The sequence below is a fragment of the Myotis yumanensis genome, unplaced genomic scaffold, assembly GCF_028538775.1.
Source record: "Myotis yumanensis isolate MYYU_CA2020_CCGP unplaced genomic scaffold, mMyoYum1.0.hap1 SCAF_23, whole genome shotgun sequence".
Taxonomy (NCBI): Eukaryota; Metazoa; Chordata; class Mammalia; order Chiroptera; family Vespertilionidae; genus Myotis; species Myotis yumanensis.
Genome location: NW_027223774.1, coordinates 5,791,993 through 5,818,455, shown reverse-complemented (window position 1 = coordinate 5,818,455; position 26,463 = coordinate 5,791,993). Strand labels below are relative to the sequence as shown.

At 43.6% G+C, this 26,463-nt stretch overlaps 1 protein-coding gene across 2 annotated transcripts in view; it reads left to right on the top strand.

The window, feature by feature from the left end:
* The first annotated feature begins 2,995 nt into the window (after nucleotides 1-2,995).
* Nucleotides 2,996-26,463, top strand: part of LOC138999891 (KRAB domain-containing protein 4-like) — a 39,229-nt gene continuing 15,761 nt past the window's right edge. Inside the window, exons 1-4 of one of the 2 annotated variants that reach the window (XM_070402109.1) lie at nucleotides 2,996-3,084; nucleotides 8,610-8,810; nucleotides 9,325-9,420; nucleotides 24,320-24,446. In XM_070402109.1, the coding sequence (XP_070258210.1) occupies nucleotides 8,669-8,810; nucleotides 9,325-9,420; nucleotides 24,320-24,336 (255 nt within the window). In that variant the 5' untranslated portion in view covers nucleotides 2,996-3,084; nucleotides 8,610-8,668 and the 3' untranslated portion in view covers nucleotides 24,337-24,446. The remainder of the gene's footprint in view (nucleotides 3,085-8,609; nucleotides 8,811-9,324; nucleotides 9,421-24,319; nucleotides 24,447-26,463) is intronic. The other variant, XM_070402108.1, reaches the window with a different exon arrangement.

Genomic DNA, 26,463 nt, shown 5'->3' with positions numbered 1-26,463 from the left:
TAAAAGGGTAAAAATTTATGTGTATTTTACCACATTAAACAATGTGTTCTCATTTTTTGAAAATTCTAGAAAAATTTTTGTCTCCTATGAGGTTTGTCTCTAACAGGGTACATGACATCACAGGGTGGAAGGGGTGTACCTGGCCTATGGAATTATCATGGGGGGTCAGGTGAAAGGAGCACCAAGGTGTTTGCAAGCAAGAAGGTGATACACCTGTCTGTGGTTGGGGTACATTTGGGGTCATCAGGTGATTCGGGGTCTGTAGAGATCAATGACCGTGTCCCTACTATCATGGTCTTTGAGGGCGACTCTGTTTTTAATGGATGGAGGTGCCATTTAGGATGATTGCAGTGTCGGGTTCTGGGTCAGGATTCAATATGGGGCTTAATGATGATGGGCCATGGGTGGTCATCACATGAGGGCACCTGGTCCAGGTTTGGGAATAATCGGGGGTGTGATCAGTGTCTGTGGTCCTAAGGGTCTCATGAGACTGGAGCTTTGGACACCCAGGACCCTGGGCTGGTGGTTGGGTTGAGGTTCCAACGTTGGCTCAGTGGTTGAGCATCAAACTATGAACCAGGAGGTCATGGTTTGATTCCCAGTCAGGGCATAGCCAGGGTTGGGGGCTTGGTCCCCAGTGGGGGGCGTGCAGGAGGCAATCAATCAATGATTCTCTGTCATCATTGATGTTTCTACCTCCCTCTCCCTTCCTCTCTGAAATAAGTAAATATATGTTAAAAATAATTTTTTTTCATTTACAGTTGACATACAGCATTATACTAATTTTAAGTATACAAATTAGTGATTAGCCATGTATATAACGTACAAAATGATCACCAGGAAAGTCCAATACAGGGCTGTTTCTAATGATTTTCTACACTAGGCTTCCTGCTTCAGAAAAGTAAATGAATGGAAATTCCCTAGTCAGATCCCACACCCCCTAAACCAGAAACCCCAGTACTGAACTGGGGTCCAGGATTATGCCTTTTTAACAAAGGCCTGATGCATAACTCATTTTTTAAAAATATTTTTTTCATTGTCCTGACCTGTTTGGCTCAGTGGATAGAGCGTCGGCCTGCGGACTGAAGGGTCCCAGGTTCGATTCCGGTCAAGGGCGTGTACCTTGGTTGTGGGCACATCCCCAGTAGGGGGTGTGCAGGAGGCAGCTCATTGATGTTTCTCTTGTCGATGTTTATAACTCTCTATCCCTCTCTGTAAAAAATCAATAAAATATATTTAAATATATATATATAGATAGATAGATAGATAGATAGATAGATTTCAAAGAGAGGAAGGGAAAGGGAGAGAGACATAGAAACATCTGTGAGAAACATTGATTGATTGGCTGCCTCCTGCAAGCCCTACCCCGGGCATGTGCCCTGGCTGGGAATCTAACCTAAGACCTCCAGGTTGCTCAACCCTCTGGACTGCACACCTCCCTTTGACATTCTTTTTTTTTTTTTTCCTTTGACATTCTTGCAAACCCTAAGTCCTGGATTACAGCTCCATCGCCTTATAATGGGATGGATTCGGGTTGCGTCCTTGCCATCGATTCCAGACTTTTACTGGCCTCACGCTAGTGGCTTTTTTTCTGAGTTCCTACCCACAATGACAAGTTATACTCATCCCAGCAGTTCTTTTCTCCTAGTTGGGAATGGCCAGCCTCACACTGTATGAGTTTCTGAAAATGTTTTTGTTCTTAAAAACAAACAAACAACACACACACACACACACACACACACACACACACACACACACAAAACCACTCTGACCAATTATATTCTGGCCAGAGCTGTCCGTGGGTATCTGTTTACCAGATGTGTTATCTTCCATTGTTCCTTTCTAGTGTTGTATCGTAAATCAGCGAGCTGGACAAGACACCTTAATCAGCCCATTCGTTCGGAGTCATCTTGATTGCGTGCAGGTTCAGAGCAGATGACCTCTGTCAAATTCTGAACGAACAACAGGAGGGAGTATTTCTATTTTATATCCTTCTAGTTCTTTGTGCAAGTTATTTTGGCAGACAGCTTGTAACCTTGAGTATATATCGTATCTAACAAACACCTGTCATATCTATACAGACAACTTGTAACTTTGAGTACGTATCATATCTATACAGACACCTGTAACCTTGGATGAACAAACACTTGGCATGAAGATGGGAATTATTATCAGTATGAGTGTATCAGCCCCTTTAGATGACTAGCTTGCAAGGTCAGACAGTTCAGTTTATCTTTTCTATTATTCAAGCTATAAAAACAGCTATAGACGAAGAGACTATCTAAAAATAACAGAGTAGCCCTAACCGGTTTGGCTCAGTGGATAAAGCATCGGCCTGCGGACTGAAGGGTCCTGGGTTCAATTCCGGTCAAGGGCATGTACCTTGGTTGCTGCACATCCCCAGTAGGAGGTGTGCAGGAGGCAGCTGATTGATGTTTCTGACTCTCAGTCCCTCTCCCTTCCTCTCCGTAAAAAATCAATAAAATATATTTTTAAAAATCCAATAAAATATATTTTAAAAAAATAACAGTAATTCAAACAGCAGTTTTCTAGAGGAGGGACCACCATGCTTCGCTAGCAGTGCCTCTTCCGCTGCGACAGTGACATCTGATCTCCTAATTGTTCCTTTGGAATCGTGTTTCTAGTGGAGCATACGCTCCCCGGCGCAGCCCTCTGAGGGCAACTCAGGTCGCACCGTGTTTGCATCGCGAAGCTCTGGAAACGGACCCGTTTCTCACCAGAGTGGAAGTGCCAGAAAACGGGGTCCTTTCAGTACCTTTCCATTTTCCCGCCATCAATCGCTCCCGGTCCCACAGCGCGGCGCTGCCTTCTGTACGGCAGTCAGGAGTCCCAACATGGCGGCCCCCAGAGCGGCAGTCAGGAATTCCAACATGGCGGCCCCCAGTTGGGTATGCGAGCGCGGCCATATTGCCAACGGAAACCGGAAGTGGTTGTCTGCGTTCCTTCCGACGCCTCCTTTGTAGGCCGCCGTAGCCGGAGCGGGACCAGTGCCGCAGTCGAAGCCGTTCGCGGAAACAAAAAACGTTGGCGCGGCCCCGGTGGGGCCGGGGGGGGAACCTTCAGGTGAGTGTGTGGTTTTGTGCCTGGAAATGTTTTCGTTTTTGTCGAAGTTTTGTTTCTCACAGGGTGGCGTGTGGGCGTGGTGTGCGGAGAATGGAATTGTCGCCGGGGTCGGAGGGGGAGGGAGAAGAGCGCGGGCGGAGGCAGCTGAGGGGAGCCAGATGGCCACGGGATTGGACGCCAGAGGCGGGTGTCGGTGGTCGGGGTGTCCCGGGGGGTCGGTGCCCCGGTGAATCGTCTGTGGAGGTTAACTCCGTGTCCTGCCGGGGGTTCCCTGCAGGACCCCACTTGTGAGGAATCCGGAGGCGTTTAGGATGGTCGCGGTGTCGGGTTCGGGTTGGGGATTTAATGCCCGGCTCGGTATCGGAGCCGGCGCTGGTCCCTGCATGGGAGCATCTGGCCCGGTTCCGGATGCGTGAGGCGATGTGATCCGCGTCTGGGATCCCGAGAGGCTCAGGAGGGAGAAGTTTTGGACGCGCAGGACCCCTGGTGTTTTTTTAAGGTTAGGACCGGGGCTGCTGGTTTTTGTTTGTTGTTTCTTTCTTTTTAAAAAAATATCTATATTGCCCTGACCGGTTTGGCTCAGTGGATAGAGCGTCGGCCTGCGGACTAAAGGGCCCCGGGTTCGAGTCCGGTCAAGGGCATGTACCTTGGTTGCGGGCACATCCCCAGTAGGGGGCGTGCAGGAGGCAGCTGATCTGTGTTTCTCTCTCATCGATGACTTTAACTCTCTATCCCTCTCCCTTCCTCTCTGTAAAAAGTCAATAAAATATATTTAAAAAAAAAATCTATATTGATTTCAGAGAGGAAGGAAGAGGGAGAGAAAGATAGAAGCATCAATGATGAGGGAGAATCATTGATCGGCTGCCTCCTGCATGCTCCTTACCGCGGATGGAGCCAGCAACCTAGGCATGTGTCTTTTTTTTTTTAATATATTTTGTTGATTTTTTAAAAAAAATATATTTTATTGATTTTTTACAGAGAGAAAGGGAGAGAGATAGAGAGTTAGAAACATCGATGAGAGAGAAACATCAATCAGCTGCCTCCTGCACACCTCCTACTGGGGATGTGCCCGCAACCCAGGTACATGCCCTTGACCGGAATCGAACCTGGGACCTTTCATTCCGCAGGCCGACGCTCTATCCACTGAGCCAAACCGGTTTCGGCTTTTGTTGATTTTTTACAGAGAGGAAGGGAGAGGGATAGAGAGTTAGAAACATCGATCGATCAGCTGCCTCCTGCACACCACCCACTGGGGATGTGCCCGCAACTAAGGTACGTGCCCTTGACCCGAATAGAACCTGGGACCCTTGAGTCCGCAGGCCGACGCTCTATCCACTGAGCCAAACCGGTTCGGCGGACTTGTTTTTTTAAAGATATATTTCTTGATTGATCTCAGAGAGGAAGGGAGAGGGAAAGAGAGAGATAGAAACATCAATGATGAGAGAGAATCATTGATCGGCTGCCTCCTGCACGCCCCCCCACTGGGGATCAAGCCCACAACTCCGGACATGTGCCCTTGGCGCGAATCAAACGGGGACCCTTCAGTCTGCAGGCCAATGCTCTATCCACTGAGCCAAACCGGCCAGGCCAATCCTGTTTTCTAACTAGTAATTCACTAGTTCACTAACTGCAGACCCAGTTACCAAAGCAGCAACGCCCGTTTGCCACATACCCTCTGTGGCACCTTTTGCCCTGCAAAGACAGAACTGGGTCTTTGTGTGACACTTTGGTCTGCACATTGGGAAATGTTAATCTCTCTCTTTCAGGAAATGTATGTGGGTCACTTCCATGTATACAAAAGGTTTACATGTTATTATACTTTTTTTTATTATTTCCCCCTGTTAATATGTCATATCAATTTAACTATTAGACCAGCCAACGAACCTAGAAGAGAAGGAAAAATTATTTTGCCCTTACAATGTCATTTCCCTCATCTTTTTTTTTTTTTTTTTTTTAATCATTCCACTTAAGCTCCCTGGAATAAAGGAATACGTTTACCACATTTAGAACCTAAAGCTTTATTGTCCTGAAGAATAAATACTTGCGGGAGACCAAATAAAGAGACACCAACAATAGTGTGGGCATTGTGATTAGGAACACAGTAGCATGAGGTCTCAGAGAAAATGTACCAGTCATTGAATATTTTCCTCCTCACAGTGTGGGCGAAAAGGGGCCGCATACTAAACTTGAAAAGCTCAGGGGAGGCCTGCATGGGGGGCCTTAGTAACCAGATAGGATGGTATGAAATTAAAACTTTCTAACCAAAAGCCAGTCATGGCTAGTAGTCATCGTACACCAGTATCTTCCTTAACACAGGTCAATCTTTACCTTAACTGAGCCTGTCCATTGTCTTTTTGCATCTAGAATAACACCTTTGAAATGTCAGGGTAATTTCCTTTTTTCCAGATCCTTCAGGGCACAGTCTCCCACCAGAGCAGATCACAGAAACCCTCATTGTTACTGTTACTGTGTTGTTTGTGTACAATTCTATACACACCTATTTAAAACAACTATGTGTCTATTCATTTTACTTTTTATCCAAAAAAGATTTCCCCAAGATTTGCTTTCCCCAGTTTGCTTTCTTCCACCTCCCTAATCTATCATCAATGGATTTCATGTAACTCTCTTATGTCTTCTTTGATTTTAATGTATAAAATAAGGTGCAAAACTTACAGTCTCAGAGCATTTTCTCAATTCATTATTCTTTTGCTTCCCAGCAACTGTCCTCACTTTGGCCCAATTGAAATCATTAAAATTATCTACATGTTTGGACCTTTCTTAAATCAATACTAGAGACCTGGTGCATGGGATTTGTGCACTGGTGGGGGGCACGGCCTGCGGGGATCTGCCCACTGTGGGAGCACCTATCATCCCTGTCAGCCAAGTGATGCTCCCACTATGGTAGTGCACTGACCACCAGGGGGCAGCTCCTGCATTGAGCATCTGCCTCCTGGTGGTCAGTGCGCATCATAGCGACTGGTCGACCAGTCATTCTGGTTGTTCAGCCATTCGGTTGCTGGGCTTTTATCAAATAGGATTAGTCACAATAGAACAGGTGAAGCATAAGGAAGTTGCATGGTTGGGTATCAACATTTCCGGGTTACAATTGACTGAAGACAGATTTCTTAATTTTTACTTTTATTTTTTTGAAGATTTCTGAACAGAAATTTAGAGGAGAGTCAAAACATACCAAGACAGAGCCTCCCCATTGCTAGCTCTTTTCAGAGGACAAAAAAGGCTCCAGGTGACTGAATTTTTTTTATCTTTGCCTTTCTTCATTAATGGATTTATTGAGGCCTATAAAAAAACCCACCTCCCCTCCCTACCCAGTTTGGCACAGTGGATAGAGCATCAGCCTGCAGACCGAAGGGCCCCAGATTCCATTCCAGGTCAAGAGCGTGTACATTGGTTGCACGCTCCTCCCAGACCGGGGACCTAGTCGGGACTCATGCAGGAAGCACCCAATTGATATGTTTCTCTCACATTGATATTTCCCTGTCTTTCCCTCTCTCTATCCTCACCAATAGATATTTTTCCATTGATTTTTAGAGAGAGGGTGCAAAAGGCTAGTGCACCCTCTCTCTAAAAATCAATGGAAAAATATCTATTGGTGAGAATTAAAAAAAAACAAAACAACCCACCTCCATTCATCTGGATGGCTTGTGTGTATGTGAGCTGGACAAGAACATTGAACTTTTTTTTTCTTTCCAAATGTATTTATTTACTTATTTATATTTTTATTGATTTCAGAGAGGGAGAGAGAGACACATCAGTGATGAGAGAGGGTCATGGATCGGCTGCCTCCTGCACGCCCCACACTGGGGATCAAGCCCACAACCCGGGCATGTGCCCTGACCGGGAATTGAACCCTGACCTCTTGGCTCATAGGTCGAAGCTCAACCACTGAGCCATGCCGGCTGGGCTGAACTTCTTAACATTATAGGTATTTCTAATTGGATGAATGCATGAGTGACTGAATGCACAATTACAAAACAGTGGGGGAAAAGTAGGTTAACAGTTCTGAGTATGCCAAACAGTTTATTCTTGTATTATTATCTATTAATTATTGTATTATTTTCCATATGAACAACAGAAAACTTAATTTTGCTCCAGTTTGTTTTTACTAGGCATGTAATTATTCAAGTGTATATGGAAGTAAAACCCCATTAGCTCCATAGATGCAGCCTATAAAGTGAAAATGAGCAGAAAGACTAATAGTTCTTTCATATGTGGATGAAAATGGGCCACATACTAAACCTGTCAAACTCAGGGGAGGCCTTCTTGGAGTCCTTACAAAATCAGAGACCTAAAGTAACCACAAGGATGGTCTGAAATTAAAACTCTTCAACTAAAAGCAGTTCATGGCGGTAGTCATGTCCTAGGCTAGAATCTTCCCTGACAAAAGTCAGTCTTTCCCTTAACTGAGCCTGTTATTATCATTTTGCATCTATAATAGCATATCTTTGGAATGTCAAAGTAATATCATTTTTCTATGTCCCTCAAAGCACAGATATCACACCAGAGCAAAGACCACACATCCCCTCATTGTTGATTGATTTAATTGTTGACTGTTAATTATTCCATACCCACTTATGTAAATAAGTATGAGTTTGTCATTTCACTTTTTATCCAACCCTAGAGGTACACCCCCCCTGCTTTTTCTCACCTCCCTAATCTATTACCAGTGGATTTCATGTAACCCACTTATATCTTTCCTTCCTATATAAAAAAAAGCCTAATACACTGAAACTGGTTTGGCTCAGTGGATAGAGCGTCGGCCTGCGGACTGAAAGGTCCCAGGTTCGATTCCGGTCAAGGGCATGTACCTGGGTTGTGGGCACATCCCCAGTGGGAGATGTGCAGGAGGCACCTGGTCGATGTTTCTCTCTCATCGATGTTTCTAACTCTCTATCTCTCTCCCTTCCTCTCTGTAAAAAAATCAATAAAATATATTAAAAAAAAAAAAAAAAAAAAAGCCTAATATGCTATGTGTCCAGTTGTCTGGTTGGCCATTTAACCAATTAAAGCGTAATATGCTAATGATATGCTAAAGCCACTCAACTGCTCGCTATGACATGCACTGACCACCATGGGGCAGACAGTTGACTGGTCGACCAGTTGCTGACGTTCACTGACCACCAGGCAGCAGATGCTCTGACCTGTAACGTAGCTTGCTGCTGGGGTCCAGCTGATTGGGACTGAGCGAGACAGGCCGGACATGCCCTGGAGCCCTCCTGTGGTCCCTCCCAAGCTGGCCAGCCTCCTGCATCCCTCCCTGGCCCCAATTGTGCACCAGTGGGGTCCCTCTGCCTGGCCTGTACCCTCTTGCAATCCGGGCTGAGGGACACCCTCCCCCCCACCCCAAGTGCATGAATTTCATGCACCGGGCCTCTAGTTTGATTATAATGTATAAATTAAAGTGCAGAAGTGCCATTTTCTAGAGCATTTTCTCAATCTGTTTAGAGTTTGCTTTCCGGCAATAGTCATCAGTTTGGCTCTAATAAACTCACAAAAATTCTCTACAGGTTTGAATGTGTGTTACCTTGACACATATCATCTAAAGGACATCACTCCATTACACAGCATGGAGTTGCTACAGGAATCCCTGACATTTCACGATGTGGCCGTGGACTTCACCTGGGAGGAGTGGCAGCTTCTGGACCCCGAGCAGAAGGACCTATACAGGGACGTGATGATGGAGACCTACAGCCACCTGGTGTCAGTGGGTGAGGACAGTTCCCATGTGTCACTCAAAAGGCGCCCTGATAGTGGATTTTTTCCCCTTAGCTGCTTAACTCTTTAGTAGAACAGTGGTTCTCAACCTTCCTAATGCCGCGACCCTTTAATACAGTTCCTTATGTTGTGGTGACCTCCAATTTCATTGTTACAAATTGAACATAATTAAAGCATAGTGATTAATCACAAAAACAATATGCAATTATATATGTGTTTTCTGATGGTCTTAGGCGACCCCTGTGAAAGGGTCGTTTGACCCCCAAAGGGGTCGCGACCCACAGGTTGAGAACCGCTGCTTTAGACTGACTACAGTTCTCTGAAATGATAGAATCTCAGATCCTTTTCTTGTGCCAGACAAGAGGGTATAATGTCTCCTCTCCTGAGAGAAAAGTCTTTGTGTTACAGATGTGAAACCTGGTCATTCTCTGCAACATAGCGTTCTCCCTTGGCAGACCCCCAACTCAATTTAGTATGTCTAAGTCTTCTTTTGTTTTTCATGAGCAGGGTATCACGTCAGCAAACCAGACGCGCTCTTCAAGTTGGAACGAGAGGAAGAACCGTGGACAGTACAGCATGGACTCCACTGTCTAGTCTCTCCAGGTGAGGGGGTGAGAGCCAGCAAGGCGGGTGGCCGGGAAGTCATATTCTAGTCAGGCAGCATCAGAGCTGTGACAGTGAATGAGGAAACTCAAACCACCCCTCCATGTATGAGAATGCTTTTTCTTTGTAGATGTTTAGGGGAAATCATACCCCTTTTGTCTCTCCCGAGCTCTGACTCCTGTTCATTTTATTTACATCTTGTTTGTTTGTGTGTTTTTTAAAACATTTATTTCGGAGGGGAAGGAAGAGGGAGAGAGAGATAGAAACATCAGTGATGAGAGAGAATCATTGATCGGCTGCCTCCTGCACACTCCCTACAGGGGATCAAGCCCACAACCTGGGCATGTGCACTTGACTGAATCGAACCCAGGACCCTTCAGGGCTACATCTTGTTTGTATTTGCAGAGTTTTCTTCTTCATAAGATTCTCAGATCTTCTTTGTCCACCGTTACAGTGTCTCTACCTGTGTTATCACTTCTCTTGCTATAAAATTCCACTTTCCAGACCTTTCTGGAAAGTCAGAACTTTGAATTCATCGCTTCTTTCTTGCTACTGGGCCTTCGTACCGTTAGAAAATAGTGATTTCCCTCCTTAGCATCCAACCCACCTTGGATGCTGTGCCCCCATGATAAACTGCATTATGTCATTCTTTGCTCGTCTCCCTCCAAGGTTCTTCATACTCACTTCTCATCACTCTTTAACGTTTTCTCTATTCCCATGAATATTTCCCTCTTTCTGTTCTGTGAAATGGACTCCCAAATTGACTTCTCCCTCAATATTGTCTAATGCAGCCGTCGCTAACCAGTGGTCCGTGAGATCTGAAAGGTTGGTGACCGCTGGTCTAATGTACACTTTCTTCTGATGTATTTTACTCATCATCATGGCAGCTGGCCTCTGACTTCTCATTTTGTGTGTGAGAGCAGGAATCATCTTTTTAAGTTATAGTTTCTCTTTCTGCACTAGATGTTTTAAATGCTATTCAGCCTGGCATCCCTACATGCTGAGCTCTCTTCTTAAATGTCTCTACTGTCTTACTTAATGAATGAGAAAAGATTTTTTTCACATGCTACATGTACAGTTCCAGCCAAAACTAGGTTGTAAGTTATTTCGGCTTCAAATCACGTTCTTCCTAGTTTTCCTAATTCAGATTTTTCTTCATTCTTAGATGTTATTAGTGCATTTATTTTCCAGTGGCTTTTGTTTACACATCATATTTTTAATGCTTTTACTTAGACTTAATTCACATATTATACAACTTACCCATTTAAATGATATAGTTAATTGGTTTTTAATATATTCATATAGTAATGCAACCATCACCACAATGAACTTTGGAAAATTTTATATGTACATATATGTTCATTGTGGCCTTAATTCCTATAGCTTTGTATTTCATTTCTAAATTAGAAAGGGTGAATCCTTCAGTTCTGTTCTTCTCTTTCAAGATAGTTTTGACTTTTGGATCCTTTAATTTCCCCATTGGATTTTAGAATCAGATTATGAATTTCTGGGGAGAAAAAAAACCTAGCTTGGTTTTTGATAGGGATTACACTGAATCTGTATCTCAGTTGGGTAGGGATTCCATCTTAACCATGACATACATCCTAGTCCAGAATCATTGGGTGCTTTTCTTTTCTTTCTTCTTCTTTTTTTTTTTTTTTTAATTTCTTTATTGGTTAGGGTATTACAATGTGTCCTCATCCCTCCATTATCCCCCAACCTCCCCCACCCCCACTCATGCTCTCATCCTCCTGTTGTCTGTGTCCATTGGCTTGGCTTATATGCATGCATACAAGTCCTTTGGTTGATCTCTTCCCCTTACCCCCACCCTCCCCTACTTTCCCTCTGGGGATTGATAGTCTGATCGCTGTTTCTCTCATTGGGTGCTTTTATATCTAATTTGGTCTTTAATTTTTTTCCCCACAACATTTTATAAGCTTCAAAATAAACATTTTACACTTTCCTTAAATTTCTTTCTAAGTGAGATATTCCTTTTTATGATATAATGAATGTAATTATTTTCTTGTTTGCATTTTCCAATTGTATATTGCTAGGATATAAAAATAAAATTGATTATTTTCCCATCATATTTTGATGACACTTGGCCTAGGTAACCAAGTTTCCTGTCATATGAAATTACAGTTTCTCTTTCAGTGATCTCTGAGATACGCTATCATCTTGCTTAGAGAGTTTCTGTCCTCTTCCTAAACACTCTTTAATGTTTTCCATACCTGTGATTGCCTCCTATAATTGAGGTAATTGTTGTATTTTTTTAAAAAACTTGTATTTTGATAGCCTAATATTTTCAAAGCTAACAGCAGTACAAAAAAAATTTAAATAAATAGACATCATTATTTTTGTTCTCCATAGAAGTTCTATATAATAAATAATAAACATACCCTAGGGTAAAAATTGCTATATGGAAAATTAATATAGCCAGTGGAACACTGGGTGTTTATCCTGGAACTGTGCTTTTAGGGGTGGGAATGGCTCTTTGATAAGCTGCCTTTGAGCACACAAATGAGGGATCTGAGCCAGCTTCTTGTACCTTTTAAAATGTGAAACAATGGGAAATTCAAAGAACTGGATCTGGAATGTGAGGAACTGGATCACTTTGCCTGTGATGTAGAAGGGAGACATTATCATGGAGGGAAGTGTACTGTTATACATATGGTTGCAATTTGTGACAGGAAAACAATACAGATTAAAGTTACTAAAGATAAAAGTTATATAAAAAAATTCAGGAATCACATGAAACATGCTACATTGTTGGAACTAATCATGTTTCTAAAGTTAAGAGACAAGAAGCAGAAATAGCAGAGGTGCCCTCCTATTAACCTTAAAGCAAACTGCCATGTTGTGGAGAGGGTCACCTTTCAGGACACAGCATGCTGTCTCTGGGAGGTGACAGCCTCAGTCCCACAACCACAGGAACTAAATTCTGCTCACCACCAGTGAACTTGGGAAGGGGCCCAGTGCCAAATAAGATCCCAAATCTGACTGACATATTCATGTAGTCTTGAGATCTTGAGAAAAGGACCCAATGAGTCTATGGTTGGACTTCTGACTGATGGAGACAGATAATAAATGTTTATTGTCTTAAAAAATTTCTCAATTCTCCCAGCAATGATGTTGGGGACACATGCGAAGGATTGCCTACCAGGGAAGCAGATTCAGCTGGTGTCTCTAGCTCCTAAAGTCAAAAGGTTACAGTGTTTTCCTAAGTCTCAGGCACACAAAAAACAGTCCTGGGCCATAAATTTCATTGTTCACATAAACTCTCTGGTATGATCTAAGACCTCAGTTATAAAAACACTTCTACCAGGCAGGGATTCTCCAGGGAATCGGAGGTTTATCTTCTAATCAGTCAGGGCCAGTCCTTTCTTTGGAATGTGTAGCGATGGTGTGACCCAGGCCCGCTGAGTTAACACTTTAATGCAAGGTACCCATCCTCTTTTTGTAGGAGCATAACACAGTATGTTCCAGCCAGACCATTAGTTGGGGTCTTGATAATTTATTAATTATTGTATTATTATTTATTAATTCTTGTATCATTTTCCATATATAAACCTATTTTTGCCCCACCCTATATCCTGATTCCCTCCACTTCTTAAATTTCCATCTTGGGCTCTATGGGAGGAATCAGTCCACTATCCTTCCTTCCTGTGCCTCCCTAGGAGAATATAACTACCATGTCTTCCAGTGCTTTGACAAAACCTAGATATGTGGCCTTTTAACCAAAGGTCTGCGATATCATATTGTTGGAGCCATCATTGTATCACTGGGGGTTGCAGCTTTCTGTCAATTTGCTGAGGCTAAACCAAGAAAGGTGGCATACATAGATTTCTGCAGAAATTATGATTCTGTGAAAGATTTTGAGTGGGTGAGGAAGACAGATATCTTTCAAAGTGCAAAGTGATCTTGGAATGCAAATAATTTCTTTGTGTTGAATTCCATGGAAGTCTGTCACTGTCTCATGTTCCTGAACTATGAAAGATGGGTATTTGATCTAAGGAATAGTTTCTTTTGTAAATGAACCATTAAGAAATACTGTGGACAGGGGAGGGGGGAATAAGTAAAAAGAAAAAACAAAGGAAAACACCACCTTGGGGTCTAGGAAACCTTAAGGACATGCCTAGAGAGAAGAAAGGAAGGGGGATAGGAGAGTGAGAGAGAAGGAGAGATTGGTTGCCTTCTGTTTGCTCCATGACCAGGAATCAAACCCACAACCCAGATATGTGTCCTGGCTAGGAATTGAGCCATGCACAGGACAATGTTCAACCAACTGAGCCACTCCGGCTGGGGGAAAAAAAAATGGTTTTAATAGAGCTTTAATTTTTAGGTCCTCCATCCTTTCTTAGAGGTCAGTGGGTAGAGCTGAAAGTCCAATTTACTAATCAATTGGTCTTTCTGGTGACTAGATCCATCCTGAAGCTTTGTAGTATTATTAGTATAAACTCACTGTTATAAAACGGTTTGTGTTTTTTTTTAATGTTTAGCAAAAGATACTATCACTTAGGAAATTATACAGTTTAACAAGCTTATTGTCAAGTACTGTGAACATAGACCAAATTTATTTCTTATTCTACAACACATAGGCTTGTCAGTAAATAATTACTCCACAGGAAGGCATTTTGTAATGTTTTATTTCAAACTAAGTTTATGAGAGATTACAGAATGATTCACTTTTCTCTTCTGTCCTAGTAGAAGGTACAGTTGGTGATTCTCTGCAGTATCCCTTGCAAAGTCGAAGCATTCAGAGTCTGGAAACATGCTGTGAAAATAGTATGTTTGGAGATATTGTTAATCAGAGCAAAGGTAATTTCCTATTAAAGCAAAATCACAATATGTTTGAGATGCATGAAAAACTTCCAATATCAAAGTTAAGTTTTGAAAACCAAAACAGAAACTGTAACATAAAGAACTTTGTTGAGTTGAAAGGAGAGGACACACCCATTCTGCATGCTAACCATGAACAATTTTACACTGAAATTATATTGCCTGTCAACACCAAACCCATCAATAATAAGTCGCAGGCCATTCAGGAACAGAGAACTCACCACATTGAGAAAGTCCACATATGCCCTGAATGTGGGAAAGCCTTCATGAAAATGTCTCTGCTCACTGATCATCAGAGAGTTCATTCTAGAGAAAAACCTAATGGATGCAGTCCATGTAGTAAAGCCTTCTCTAGAAAGTCCAGCCTCACTGCCCATCCAAGAATTCATAATGAACTGAAACAGTATGAATGCACTAAATGTGACAAAACCTTCCTCACGCCATCACAGTTCAGTATACATCAGAAAACTCACATGGGACAGAAAACTTATATGTGCAGTGAATGTGGTAAAGCATTCATCAAAAAGTCTCGGCTCATTTATCATCAGCGAAGTCATACAGGAGAGAAACCCCATGGGTGCAGTTTATGTGGCAAGAACTTCTCTACGAGGTTTAGTCTCACTATCCATCAAAAAATTCATACAGGAGAGAAACCCCATGGATGCAATATATGTGGAAAGACCTTCTCTACAAAGTTTTGTCTCACTAAACATCAAAACACTCATACAGGAGAGAAACCCCATGGATGCAGTCTATGTGGGAAGACCTTCTCTACTAAGTTTAGTCTTACTACCCATCAGAAAACTCATACAGGAGAGAAACCTTATACATGCACAGAATATGGAAAAGGCTTTTCAGTGAAGCGTGGCCTCATCCTACATCAGCGAACTCATACTGGAGAGAAACCCTACATATGTAATGAGTGTGGGAAAGACTTCACCTGGAAGAACACTCTCATCAGACATCAGCGAGCACATACAGGAGAGAAGCCCTATGTATGTATTGTATGTGAAAAAGGCTTCACCATGAAGACTGATCTCACTGTACATCAAAGAACTCATACTTTAGAGAAACTGTATGTGTGTAGTGAATGTGGGAAAGGCTTCTCAATGAAGCACTGCCTCATTGTACATCAGCGAATTCATACTGGAGATAAACCTTATGTATGTAATGAGTGTGGGAAATGCTTTCCCTGGATGTGCCCTCTCATCAGACACCAACGAGCACATACAGGAGAGAAACCCTATGTATGCAATGTATGTGGAAAAGGCTTCAGCATGAAGGGGGGTCTCACTGTCCATGAGCAAACTCATACTTCTGAGAAACCATATATGTGTAAAGAATGTGGGAAAGGCTTTACTCAGAAGTACAAACTCAGTGTACATCGGCGCATTCACACGGGAGAGAAACCCTATGTGTGCAGTGAATGTGGAAAAGGCTTTGCAGTGAAAAACAAGCTGATTGTACATCAGCAGATTCATACAGAAGGGAAACCTCATATGTTGTAGTGAATGTGGGAAAGGCTTCATCTTAAAGAGCCCTGCCATCTGACAACAGTAAACCTACAGGAGAGAAGCCTTATGTATGTAGTGTATGTGGAAATGGCTTCACCATGAAGAGTGATCTCAGTGTACATTGGTGCACTTATATGTAAGAGAAACCTTAAATATTCAATAAATGTGTCAAAGGCTAAGCTGGAAAAAGCACGCTCATTGCACCTCTGCAAATTCATATGCAGATAAACTATATGCCATGAAAGGACTTCACCATGAAGAATACTCTAAGTATACATCAACAAATTCATACCACAGAGAAGCCATACAAATGCAATGGATGCGGTGAAGGCTTTAGGAAAAAGATATGCCTCGTGCAACATCAGAGATTTCACTAAGGAAAGACTTTTCATGTTCTGAACGTGGGAAATTCTCATTGTGCAAAAATAATCTCATTACCCATCAGAATGAACACAGAAGAAAAACACTATGAATGCAATAAAGATGGGAAAGCCTTCACTATGAAGTCAAGTTTCAATGTTCATCAAAGAAAACATACAGGAGAGAGACCCTAGGAATGCAGCGATTGTGGTAAAGCTTTTCCCAACTTGTCCTTATCTTTATATATAAAGAGTCAGGGTCATCACATCACGACCGAAGGTTCGACCAACGGGAAGTCAGTGCTGGGTTGCTGTGGTTACCCAGCAACAGCGACCCAGCACTGACTGCCACTATTGTGGATGCCCTGATACAGAAGTGACTGCTGAGGGGGCTGCAGATCAGGCCCGAAGAGAGGCCTGGAAAGAGAGAGGCAGGGTCTTATCCGTAGCCTCCATGGCAGCTTTTGATCAGCACTTCCACCTCTCTTTCGCTCCGGGCCTGGCCAGCAGCTGGCCTCTTTCTCTTGGCCTCTGCTGGGGCTGCTGATCAGCCCTGCCTCTCTGATCAGTTCCATTGATAGGCCTGGAGACGCTGACTGGCATAGAAACCGACCAATCAGAACCAAATCTGGGTGAAGTGTGAGGAGCCAATGGCTGCCTAGGAGGTGGAGCTTTTGACGCTGACTGGTATAGAAACTAACCAATCAGAACCAAATTTGAATGAAGTGTGAGAGGAGCCAATGGCTGCCTAGGAAGCAGAGCTTTTGATGCTGACTGGCATAGAAACCAACCAGTCAGAACCTCATCTGGGTGAACTGCAAAGGCAGAACCTAAGGTGGGGGCTGAGGAGGGGTTTTAAGGGCAACAGCTGTTTGGTGTAAGGTATAAGAAAGCAGTTCAATTTTTTAATGACCGGTTTGGTAGTATAGTGCATATGGCTGGCTATCAGTCCCGATGTAGGGATTATGTATTTTTGTTTGCCAAGAGCATCTCCTGATGAAAAAGGCTTCCCCCTCACCATTTAAGCAATCCTATCCTATATAATCTATCTATACTACTAAAAGGGAAATATGCTAATTAGACTGGGTCAACTGGCCATCTTCTGGACATCCGACTTCCTTCTGGACAAAGCCATGGTGGTGGGGGCTGAGATAGTGGCCGTTAGGGGCGATCAGGCCAACAGGGGAGGGCAGTTTGATGCGAGCTCAGGCTGGCAGGGGAGGGCAGTTGGGGGTGAGATCAGGCTGGCAGGGAGGGTAGTTAGAGGTGATCAGACCAGTAGGGGAGAGCAGTTGGGGGTGAGATCAGTCTGGCAGGGGAGGGCTGTTGGGGGCAACCAGGGTGACGGGAGGGAAATTGGGAGCACGATCAGGTAGGCAGGGGAGAGTAGTTAGGGGCGAAATCAGGCCGGTAGGGGAGGGCTATTGGGGGAGAGATCAGGCTGGCAGGAGAATGCATTTGGGGAGAGATCAGGCCGGCAAGGGAGGGCAGTTAGGGGTGATCTGGCAGGCAGAGGCAGATGGGGGTGAGATCAGGCCGCCAGGGGAGATCAGTTGGGGGTGGGATTAAGCTGCAGGGGAGGGCCGTTGGGGTTGATCATGCAGGCAGGCAGGTGAGCGGTTAGGAGCCAGTGGTCCCAGATTGTGAGAGGGATGTCCGATTGGAGAGGGTGCAGGCTGGGCTGAGGGACTCCCCCTGCGCTCTGCACAAATTCCGTGCACTGGGCCACTAGTTAAACATAAGAGAATTTACAGGTAGTTGCTTTGTGGAAAACCTGTAGGCCCTCAAGATAATAGTATGCAGCCGAAATCGGTTTGGCTCAGTGGATAGAGTGTCGGCCTGCGGACTGAAAGGTCCCGGGTTCGATTCCGGTCAAGGGCATGTGCCTGGGTTGTGGGCACATCCCCAGTGGGGGATGTGCAGGAGGCGGCTGATCGATGTTTCTCTCTCATCGATGTTTCTGACTCTCTGTCTCTCTCCCTTCCTCTCTGTAAAAAATCAATAGAATGTGTAGAAGAAGAAGAAAAAAAAAGATAATAGTATGCAAAGAACAATAGCTCAATACAAAGAATGTAGTGCTGTATTTATTGACCAGTTACCTCTTATTTTATATTGATGAAAAAATTTATAAGCCTCAGATACAATCAGCATTGATGAAAATATTTTAGGACAGTATATGTCTAAAGAGTGTTTTCTGAGGTAAATCCAATGAATGTGACAGACTGAAAAACACTTTAGTTGGAAGAAGAACATCTCATACATGATCATTAGAGATCATGAATGAGTGAATTATTTTTAAAATATATTTTATTGGTTTTTTACAGAGAGGAAGGGAGAAGAATAGAGTTAGAAACATCGATGAGAGAGAAACATCGATCAACTGCCTCCTGCACCCTCCCTATTGGGGATGTGCCCGGAACCAAGGTACATGCCCTTGATCGGAATCGAACCTGGGACCCTTGAGTCCGCAGGCTGATGCTCTATCCACTGAGCCAAACTGGTTAGGGCATGAGTGAATATGTTTAATTGTGGGAAAATGTCTTCTGGAAAGTAAGACATTTTTTTTTTTTTTTTGTAAGACATTTTAAAAAAAATATATATTTTGTTGATTTTTTACAGAGAGGAAGGGAAAAGGATAGAGAGTTAGAAACATCAATCAGCTGCCTCCTGCACACCCCCCACTGGGATGTGCCCGCAACCAAGGCACATGCCCCCGACCGGAATCGAACCTGGGACACCCCCAGTCCGTAGGCCGATGCTCTATCCACTGAGCCAAACCGGTCAGGGCAGGAATATAAGACATTATTAGAAATCAGTTGACACTACAGCTAGTCACTGCTTGGGAAGTGAATATAGCATGGTTTGCAGTAATTCATGTTGCCTTGTCATTTGCCAGGGAATCCATGCAGAAATAACTGACAAACACATTCAATTCGGTGGTCTTTAGCAAAACTTCAGGTAACTTAATCAAGGAAAGAAGCCTTGAAGGAAAAAGCATTGTCACAAGTCTAAAGAGTTAATATACCTCACAAACAATTGGAGACAGGATACCTTCAGCCATATTTCTAGTTGCTTTGCCAATGATTTTGTAAGTTGGTTTTTTTAAAAATATATTTTATTGATTTTTTACAGAGAGGAAGGGAGAGGGATAGAGAGTTAGAAACACCAATGAGAGAGAAACATTGATCACCTGCCTCCTGCACACTCCCTACTGGGGATGTGCCCGCAACCAAGGTACATGCCCTTGACTGGAATCGAACCTGGGACCCTTGAGTCCACAGGCTGACGCTCTATCCACTGAGCCAAACCGGTCAGGGCTGATTTTGTAAGTTTTAAACTGGCAGTTTCTCTCATCATGGATTACATTTTAATATATACAATACAGGAGTGGTCTATGCTTATTTCATGCTGTAATTAACTTTGAAATTTCTTTACTTCATACTTTGTGTTATTTCAGAATATTTGAAGTACTTGAAAATGAAACTGAGCTTGGCTGGTGTGGTACAGTTGTTGAGTGTCAACCCATGAACCAAGAGGTCACTGGTTCAAATCCCAGTCAGGGCACATGCCCACATTTTGGGCTGAAACTACAGTAGGGATAGTACAGGAGGCAGCTGATCAATCATCGATGTTTCTCTCTCTAGCCCTATCCTGCTTAATCTAAAGTTCAATAAAAGCACATTTTTAGAAAATTAAGCAATATATTAATTTTATAAAGACAGCACATTTAGATGTGTTTCATCAAGTTTATAAGTAGCATCAAGTGGTTTATAAAATGAAATATTTAAAAAAATATATATGTATTTTTTATTCAGTTGTAGAGAGGAAAGGAGAGAGAGGGAGAGCAAAACATACCTTTATTTGTTGTTAATCCTCACCCGAGAATATTTTTTCCATTGATTTTTAGAGGGGAAGGGAGGGGAAGGGAGAGAGGAAAACATCCTTGTGAGAGAGACACAGCAATTGGTTGCCTCCTGCATTTCCCAAACCAGGACAGGAATTGAACCTGCAATTCAGGTATGTGCACTTGACCAGATTCAAACACAAGACCCTTCATTGGGTGGGCCAATGCACTAAAATCTGAGCCACACTGGACAGGGTGAGAGGGAAAAAAAACCCTTGTTAAAAAAATAGGCATTTTCGCCCTAGCTGGTTTGGCTCAGTGGATAGAGCGTAGGCCTGCAGACTGAAGGGTCCCAGGTTCGATTCCGATCAAGGGCATATATACCTTGGTTGCAGGCACATCCCTAGTAGGGAGTGTGCAGGAGGCAGCTAAATTGATGTTTCTCTCTCATCGATGTTTCTGACTCTCTATTCCTCTCCCTTTATCTCTGTAAAAAATCAATAAAATATATTTTTAAAAATAGGCATTTTTTAAAAATGTGTTTTTATTGATTTTAAGAGAGAGAGAGATGTCAATGTGAGAGAAACACATTGATTAGTTGCCTGCTCCACATGCCTTGACCATGGCCTGGGGCGGGGAGGAGCCTGCAACCCAGGTATGTGCCATTGACTGGAATTGAACCTAGGACCCTTCAGTCCACAGGCTGACACTCTATCCACTGAGCCAAACCGGCAAGGGCCTGATTGTTAAGAGATGAGAAAATTAACCTAAGCTTTGGCTCTCGTGAAAACTTGGCTACACTGAAATTCTTCTTACAGCAAAGTGTGTGTGTGTGTGTGTGTGTGTGTGTTTTTCAGTTCATGCCAACTTGGGGAAATACTGGTGAGGTGAGAAAGATAGAGTAAGGTGTGAGCAGAACAATTTAAAATTGTGGAAAAATAGCCATAGCAGCAAGTTTCATGGTTTCAACAGGTTTTTTTTAAATATATTTTTATTGATTTGAGAGAGTAAGGGGGAGAGAGATAGAAACATCAACAATGAGAGAGAATCATCGATCAACTGCCTCCTGCACACCCCACATTGGGGATGGAGTCCGCAACCCAGGCATGTGCCCTTGACCGGAATCAAATCTGTGCTGACTCTCTATCCACTGAGCCAAACCGGCTAGGACTCAACAGTCTTTTTATTAATAATGTCACTGCTTCAGAGGCTGTGTTACACAGCAGTGAATAAAGGAATAGGTTCCCTCCCAGGCTTCATCAAAGGCTTTATTAAAAGGGTAGCCAGTCACTCAAGAGAAAATATTCTATGTTATAGTAAATTCTTAGGTGACAGGTGATGTGAAAACACAGAGGTGGGCAAATGTAGGTTTACAGTTCTAATACAATATTACAAGAATAAGTAATCATACAATAATAAACTGTGTTTTGCATACTCACAACTGTAAACCTACTTTTTCCACCCTGTATAAATTGAGCAGCACTCAGGAATGACAAGCACGTGGCTCCTGAGGATTTTAAGAGCACACATTTAAAGGAGGGGAGCCCTGACTGATTTGGCTTAGCAGGTAGAGTGTTAGCCTGTGGATAGAAGGGTTCCGGGTTCGATTCCAGTTGGGGGCACATGCCCTGGTTATGGGCTTGATCCCAAGAGGGGAGTGTGCAGGAGGCGGAAGATCAGTGATTCTCTCAGCATTGATGTTTCTATCTCTCCCTTACTCTCTCAAATCAATTAAAATATATATATTTATTTATAAATAAATAACATAAAGGAGGGGAGCAAGGGGATTTGAGTATATTGGGAAGATGTTTCATGGACAAGAAAGTGCTGTCCAGTGTTCCCATGCCAGCCGTTCACCAGGAGTGTCAGACTCTGACCATTGTTTCAGTTTCAGGATGCTGGAGATTATTTTTATTTCGAACTGACTTCTATAATTTATGGCAAGTTTAAAAAAGATTTTAAACTCTTCTGTTAGATTATTTAGGGTTTTTTGTTTTGTTTTCTTAATATATTTTCATTGACTTCAGAGAGAAAGGAAGAGGGAGAGACATAGAAACATCAATGATGAGACAGAATCATTGATCAGCTGCCTCCTGCACACTGGGTATCTAGCCCACAACCCGGGCATGTAACATGACCAGAATCGAACTCTGACCTGGTTCATAGGTTGATGCTCAAACACTGAAACACGCCAGCCAGCAAGAATTATTGATTTTAATATTTATTGCACAGATGCATACCCATACCTACTTTTTATATTTTGTGTGATTTTTTTTAAGTTTCTGAGTTATACATGGCTCAACTTTAATTATGAATATAGACTTTATTTACTCTAAATATTGTTTATAAATATGTTCATAATCTCATCACATTGAAATGTCTAAAACATCATCACACCTGACATGTTAGATATGTCTATAAAGGACAAACTTTTTTTCACTATGACAATTACAATAGCATTTTCTCATGAAGAAAACCACCAATAACAAAAGTCAATTTTTCCACTTTTTAAAAATTTATTTATCTTAGTTGGTGTTCAAATTAAAACAAAACAATAGAGTTCCATTTAAAGTTTATATTATGCCCTGGCAGGTGTGTTTCTAAGTGGATTGAGAGTCCTCCCATGGATCAACAGATCCTGGAGTTCCATTCCTGGTCAGGGCACATCCCCAGATTGTGGGCTCAATCCCCAATAGGGGGCGTGCAGGGGACAGCCAAAGGATGTGTCTCTTTCATGGTGTCTGTATCTCTCCCCATCTATCAAAAAAATAAAGTTTATATTATGAATCTTAGTTTTTTTAAATTTCAAAAGTCTGTCCTACATTCCTATGTTATATTTTTCCCATTCATATTTGATGGTTTAAGTAGGTCATTTTGGGATAAAATGTTCTAGACTCTAATGCATTCATACCTCTTTATTATGAGTCCCTGTATTGGGCTCAAGGATCATGTGTTTTCATTTGCACGTACTCAAGTCCCTTCACCAGGAAAAGATAACTTCCTTTAGCCATTTTCAAGATGACTCTTTCATTAGGATGGGAAGCCTCTCCAGAGGCCTATCTCGGTTTTTTTCCCTGGTGGTGAGGTGGGTAAACCATGGACTACATTATGCAAAAGAGAAATCTGAAATACCACGGGGCAACCAATGAAGGGTCAGAAAATGCGCTTCCGGTGAAGTACTAGAGGCGGGACTTCTGGTGTCCGCAAGGGAGGCATTTTGTCTGGACTCAGATTACCGCCACTACTTTATCGGAGATTCCAGATCGCTAGTTTCTAGTGGAGATGCCCCGAGGGAAAAGCCGTGGGAGTTGTGGTGCACACAGCACATGTGCAGGTGTGAAGATGGACGTGGTAACGGGCGTGACCCTCTCCATGGCCGGGACAGGGACCGCCCTTCCCGCGGCGGCCTCTTCTCCCACCGCTCCCGCCCCGCTTCCTCCACTGAGTGCAATGGCGGCGTCCGCGCTAAGGCGCTGGGCTGAGGTGAGTGCGAGTCCCCGGGCCTTCACGCCTCCTCACACCGAACAGGGCAGCCCGGGAGTGGGAGCCTATCCCGTCCTGCAGCTCAGTCCCGCGTGGAGGACCGTGAGGAAGGTGGAGGGGAGAGAGGAGTGTTGTGGCTTCTGAGGACACAGCAGGTGCAGGGCAGAGAGGACAGGACTGACTAGTATCTGAGGTTCCCATGGGGATGTGGGTGGTGAGTATTGAAGTAAAGATCAGAGGCAGACGGGGAGGACGTCACAATCTCGATCCGGGCTTTCTGGGCTCTGGGATCCATCAGTGGACTGGGTTGACCTGGTTCTGGCTGAAATACAAGCTCTCTCGGATAGCATGCCAAGTTCATGGGTGAGTCCAGTGAGATCCATGGCATTGGGGCAGGAAGGGGGCAGAGCTGAGGGAAGGAATCTGGGTCTGAAGATGGGAAGGGGATCAACATTACCCAGCGGTGTGCACATCTGGAGGAAGTGTGAGCTGATGGTCCCCGAGACCTGGTGTGGGACTTTGAGTGAAGCAGAAGCTCAGGTCTGTCTTTGTCTTGGAGGCAGGATCTAGGAGACTGCAGTGGTGTTGCTTGGCAGGAAGGCTGGGGTCCTGCAGGCATCACCCAGAGCTTAGATGGTGTTTCTGTGCTGTCCCCCTTCCCAACCCATCTGCCCTTGCTAAGGGCAATCACAGTGACTAATGGGACTGTGATGAGAGAGCAGCCTGCACTGGCATTAGGGCCTGGTGTCCACACTAACCGGGTGCCCTGGAGGAGGTTGAGGGTGGGGAACGTGTGTAAGGAGTAGGATGGCAGGTTCTCAGAGAGACAGCTCTGGTTTCAATTGTCTCAATTCTAACAGGTTGGGGTGACCTTTGAGGACATTGCCCTGTACTTCTCCAGGGAGGAATGGAGCCTCCTTGATGAGGGTCAGAGACAGCTGTACCTGAATGTGATGCTGGAGAACTTTGAACTTATATCCTCCCTGGGTAAGACCCTCGCTCTCACAAATGACCTGGACTTGGCTTTGCACTTCCCCAGGCCTCTTTTCCCAGGTGCACTCTGTCCTCACATGTAGACCGTGGGCACTGGGTGATTTCCACTTTTCTGGGTAGTTGCTGTCCTTTGCTTGCACTGCCGGCTTCTTTCCGTGCAGCCCCTATACCTGCTGCACTGAACTCATAGGGAAGAATATGTGGTTGGTAGTTTGTCAGGGAGCCTAATGGATTCCACCTTGATTAGCGAGGAAAAGTATTTTTCATATTCCTGTTGGTCATTTGTACATATTTCTGGGTATAATTTTTCTACATCCTTACCCTGTGTTTTTTGTTGTTACTGTTTTATGTTTTTCTTGATTTTAGAGAGGAAGGGAGGAGAGAGAGAGAAATATCAATGATGGGGAGACAATCATTCATCACATGCCTCCAGCATGTCCCCTACTGGGAATCCAGCCCATAACCCAGGTTTGTGCTACAGACTAGAATTGAACCCGGGACCCTTCAGTCTACAGGCCGACACTGTCCACTGAGCAAAACCAGTTAGGGCAGCTTATTTTATTTTTTTAAATAAACTTTTTATGCCTTTTTCTTTTTCCCGTCCTGGTTTTCCTCTGTCTCTTCCCACCTGCCTGTGTTTCACAGGATTCCCATAATGCAGATAATAGGTCTCTTGATGGTGTTACTTAGTTCACATTGCTGTATTCTTTTTTTTTAATGTTTTTTTTAAAAAAAATATACTTCTTTATTGATTTAAGAGGAAGGGAGAGGGAGAGAGAGATAGAAACATCAATGATGCGAGAGAATCATTGATCGTCTGCCCCCTACTGGGGGGTCAAGCCCACACCTCGGGCATGTGCCTTTGGCTTGAATTGAACCTGAAACCCTTCAGTCTGCAGGCTGACGCTCTGTCTACTGAGCCAGACCAGCTGGGGCTGCTGTATTCTTTAAATTTATTTTTCCTCTTTCTTTACACCTGAATGATTTCAAATGATGTGTCTTACATCACGTATTCTTTCGTGTCTGATTTTGATATTCTTCATTTTATGTTTTCAATTCATTCCTTGTAATTTATCATCTCCAGCATTTGTTTCATTCTTTTTTATGATTTCTATCTACCTATATCTTCCTTTTGTACTTTTTTGGTGTTTTTTTAATTTAATATATTTTTATTGACTTAAGGGAAGAAGGGAGAGGGAGGGGGAAATAGAAACATCAATGATGAGAGAGAATCATTGATTGGCTGCCCCCTGCACACTCCCTGCTAGGGATCAAGCCCGCAACCTGGACATGTGCCCTTGATCAGAATCGAACCCAGGACCCTTCAGTCTGCAGGCTGACACTCTATCCACTGAACCAAACCAGCAAGGGCTGATAATTTCCTTTTGTTACTGGGTTGATTTTGTCATTATGTTGGTTCCATTTGTGTTTTCTTGTAGCTCAGAGATGTTTTTAAAAGTAAAAGTAGTTTGGGTTCCTTATCAGGTTGTATGTAGATAGCATTTGTTTTCTATTGATTACTGGAAAATTATCATGTTTTCTTGGTGGTGGTTTTGTTTTCAGTATGTATTTTTTTTAAAATATATTTTATTGATTTTTTACAGAGAGGAAGGGAGAGAGATAGAGAGTTAGAAACATCGATGAGAGAGAAACATCGATCAGCTGCCTCCTGCACATCTCCTACTGGGGATGTGCCCGCAACCCAGGTACATGCCCTTGAGCGGAATCGAACCTGGACCTTTCAGTCCGCAGGCCGACGCTCTATCCACTGAGCCAAACCGGTTTCAGCAGTATGTGTTTTTTTAATTATACCTTTACTAGAGGCCTGGTGAATGGATGCGTACACAGTGGGGTCCCTCACCCTGGCCTAGGCCCACTCGCAATCCAGACTGCCACCCTATTCCCCGAAGGGTCTGACATCCCCCGAGGGATATAGTGCACGAAGCTACAGGTGGCCACGGAGGAGCCCGAGCCTCTGCTGGGTGTTATGCCGCTCCCACTCATCCCAGCC